This window comes from Sapajus apella, unplaced genomic scaffold, assembly GCF_009761245.1.
Source record: "Sapajus apella isolate SASKATOON/1434 unplaced genomic scaffold, GSC_monkey_1.0 scaffold6122, whole genome shotgun sequence".
Classification (NCBI taxonomy): domain Eukaryota; kingdom Metazoa; phylum Chordata; class Mammalia; order Primates; family Cebidae; genus Sapajus; species Sapajus apella.
In genome coordinates this window covers 1-3,675 of record NW_022443046.1, presented here as the reverse complement: position 1 = coordinate 3,675, position 3,675 = coordinate 1, and the positions used below count along the sequence as shown (strand labels likewise).

General features: G+C 48.2%; 1 protein-coding gene across 1 annotated transcript; it reads left to right on the top strand.

Moving 5' to 3' along the window:
• Positions 1-2,287: 2,287 nt before the first annotated feature.
• Positions 2,288-3,620, top strand: LOC116547995 (adenosine deaminase 2-like; the record flags this gene model as incomplete). Its single annotated transcript, XM_032273703.1, has 3 exons — positions 2,288-2,445; positions 2,978-3,180; positions 3,424-3,620. Coding segments are annotated over 3 exons (558 nt in total), but the record flags the coding sequence as incomplete, so codon positions are not given.
• Between the last annotated feature and the right edge of the window lie 55 nt (positions 3,621-3,675).

Genomic DNA, 3,675 nt, shown 5'->3' with positions numbered 1-3,675 from the left:
TCCTTGGAGATAATTTTGCTAGGACTTGGGTATTTAATACCTAAAAGCAATGTCCTTATTTTTAAGAAGAAGAAATCTTTAAAAACCAGTGAAAATCCACCAAAATATATGTGCTAGGTAGCGATGGAAATTCTTGAGTTTTATTTCTACCAGAAAAGTGGAATGTTCATATATATATTTTGAGACAGGGTCTCACTCTGTCACCCAGGCTAGAATGCAGGGGCATGACCACGGCTCATGACAGCCTCGATCCACATCCTGGGTTCAAGTGATTCTTCCACCTCAGCCTCCCAAGTAAGTGGGACTACACACACACACCACCATGCCAGGCTAATTTTTGTACTTCTTTTTTTCCCTTTTTGATGTGGAGTCTCAGTCTGTCATCCAGACTGGAGTGTAGTGGCGCAATCTCGGCTCACTGCCACCACCCCCACCTCCTGCGTTCAAGTGTTTCTCCTGCCTCAGCTTCCTGAGTAGCTGGGACTACAGGCATGTGCCACGATGCCCAGCTAATGTTTTGTATTTTTAGTAGACATGGGTTTTCACCATATTGGCCAGACTGGTCTCAAACTCCTGACCTCATGATCTGCCCACCTTGACCTCCCAAAGTGCTGGGGTTACAGGCCACCTGCACCTGGCCATAATTTGTGTAGAGACAGGGTCTCTCTATGTTGCCCGGGCTAGTCTTGAACTCTTGGGCTCAAGCGATCCTCCTGCCTCAGCCTCCCAAAATGCTGGCATTACAGGTCTGAGCCACTGTACCTAGGCTAATTTTCATATTTTATATGTGAATCCATTAGAATGCTTATGACTGCAAAAATGCATCCCACAGATTTTATAATAAGGACATTTGTTATCTCACATAAGAAGCAATCTCTGGGCGGGGCATGGTGGCTCATGCCTGTAATCCCAGCACTTTGGGAGGCTGAGGCAGGTGGATCAGGAGGTCAGGAGATCAAGACCAGCACAGCCAACAGGTGAAACCCCCGTCTCTACTAAAAATACAAAAATTAGCTGGATATGGTGGCGTGTGCCTGTAATCCCAGCTACTAAGGAGGCTGAGGCAGGAGAATTGCTTGAACTGGGACCCGGGAGGCTGAGGTTGCAGTGAGTTGAGATTGCACCACTGCACTCCAGCCTGGGCTACAGAGTGAGACTCCATCTCAAAAAAAAAAAAAAAAAAAAAGGAAGAAGCAACCTCTGCTATGCCCATTGCATGGGTGATTCTGCCCCATTTGGTCGTCGGATGGTGAATCATATTCAGGGTGACCATATCCAGTGAAATAAAATAGGAGACAGCCCCCCAGTGCATGTCCTTTTATCGGGGAGGAATCCCCCAAAGCTCCCCAACAAATAACCTCCCAGGCCAGTGTAAAGGCTATTTTAGCTGTAAGGGAGTCTGGAAAAGCCACATCTGACCTTTCACCCTCTACTGAGGGCCTTAAAAAAAAGGGCCTTGCCTTCTTACTGAGGGCAAGAAAGGTATGATGGGGACAGCAGGGGAGGAGGCCACAAGAATGTCTACAGTCACCTAGCAAGTGATAACACCTTGATAGTACTATTAAATACTTAAAATGAGCACATACAGGTACTTATACTGAGGTTGTAAGTAAGAGAACCTTGTAATACCTTGTTGTAAAGATTATAAACATATGAGTCCCGAAGCTGGGTGTGGTAGCTCACGTCTGTAATCCCAGCACTTTGGGAGGCCAAGATGGGTGGATCACCTGAGGTCAGGAGTTTGAGACCAGCCTGGCCAACATGATGAAACCCTGTCTCTACTCAAAATACAAAAAACAGCCAGGTGTGGTGGGGGCATCTGTAATCCCAGCTTCTAGGAAGGCTGAGGCAGGAGAATTGCTTGAATCTGGGAGGCAGAGGTTGCAGTGAGCCGAGATCGTGCCATTGCACTCCAGCCTGGGCGATAGAGAGCAAGACTTTATTTATTTATTTTTTTAAGGTGGGGTTTCTCCATGATGGCCAGGCTGGTTTTGAACTCCTGTAGACGAATATCCTTGGTCAATTCATAAAAGCTATTAAGTTTCAGCTTCCTCATTAGAATGATAAATTAATAAATTAGATGATTAATAAAGCCATATCATACCTCTCTTTAGCATTGTTAAAAGGGAACTGTGTGTGTGTGTGTGTGTGTGTGTGTGTGTGTGTGTGTGTATTTGTGTTAATTTCTTTTCATTTTGGGGTTTTGGGGGGGTTGTTTATTGGAGCTTTTTTGGGGGGGGGGTGTGACCAATCCATCCCCCATTGAAGACCATTCCCCTGTTTTCAGACTGGCAGGGCACTTCCATAGACAAGAACATTCTGGATGCTTTGATGCTAAACACTACCAAAATCGGACATGGATTTGCTTTGAGCAAACACCCCGACCCCAGGACTTACTTGCGGAAAAAGAACATCCCCATAGACGTCTGTCCCATCTCTAACCAGGTGTGTGTGACTCATGCGGCTGATCCCATGTGATCTCCCCTAACCGCAACCTCTGCCCTCTTAAACTTTTTCCTCTTAAACTTCTCTCTCCTTAACTCTCTTGTTACCAAAATCCCTCCAATTTCCCACCTGTTAGTAAAGTTATTCAGGAGGGGCCTTTTGCTTAAGCCACCAGTAGGAATGTGGCAGCTGTGAGAGTCCCCAGCTGGGTGAAGTTTGGGGCAAAACTGGACAGAGCAAAAAGGACACAGGGGGAGGCCAGTTCTTCCTGGGGTCTTTTGTGTCTGTGTTCAGTTAGCACTTCTCTGAGCAGGACCAGAAGTGACCGAGTATTTGTGGTGCCGATGAAACAGGAGGAGATGCATGGGTACTGGTCCTGTTCTCCTTGTGACTGCCCAGAAGTCATCCCCATATTGGGGAGATAGCGATGGGGAGATGAAGGGAGCTGATGGGGGCTCCAGTCCCATTTCACTTGTGACTACTCTTTTTAGGGATCAGAGTTCATCTTTCTCCCTTGCCTCCTACCGGGCAGGTCCTGAAACTGGTGTCTGATTTGAGAAACCACCCTGCAGCTACTCTGATGGCCATCGGGCACCCCATGGTGATCAGCTCTGATGACCCAGCGATCTTTGGTGCCAAAGGCTTGTTCTACAATTTCTGTGAGGTCTTCATGGGCACTGGGGGGATGAAGGCTGACCTGAGGACCCTCAAACAGCTGGCCATAAACTCTATCAAGTGAGTGTCTCATGTCCTCCCAGGACCCCTGCCCACCTTCCAGCCCACAGCTTGTGTTTGCATCTGAGGAGGCTTGAGGCCGATGCCTTGATGGTTTCTGTGGGTTCCTTCTTATCGTGGCTGGTTAGTCCTTGCTGCTGGACTGGAGAGACTGCTCTGCAAGCCTTCGATGTCCCTTCAGGCTCCCTGCCCCATTCCCAGCCCCTGCCCCGAGGCTCACCTGGGCTCCTCCTCTTCCTGCAGGTACAGTATCCTGTTGGAGATTGAGAAAAATACTTTCATGACAATCTGGAAGAAGAGATGCGATAAGTTCATAGTGGATGTGGCACGGAGTGAGGAGAAACTAGCCATCCTCCATGATCTGCCTTCCTGCACATGCTGCCACCGCCACTCACCCGTTCTTGAATCAGCTCCATGTCCCCATCAAATCAATGGCCTGGGTATGGATCGACCCTGTGAGAAGCACTTGGCTGGCTGACCAGCTTCATCCTCTGG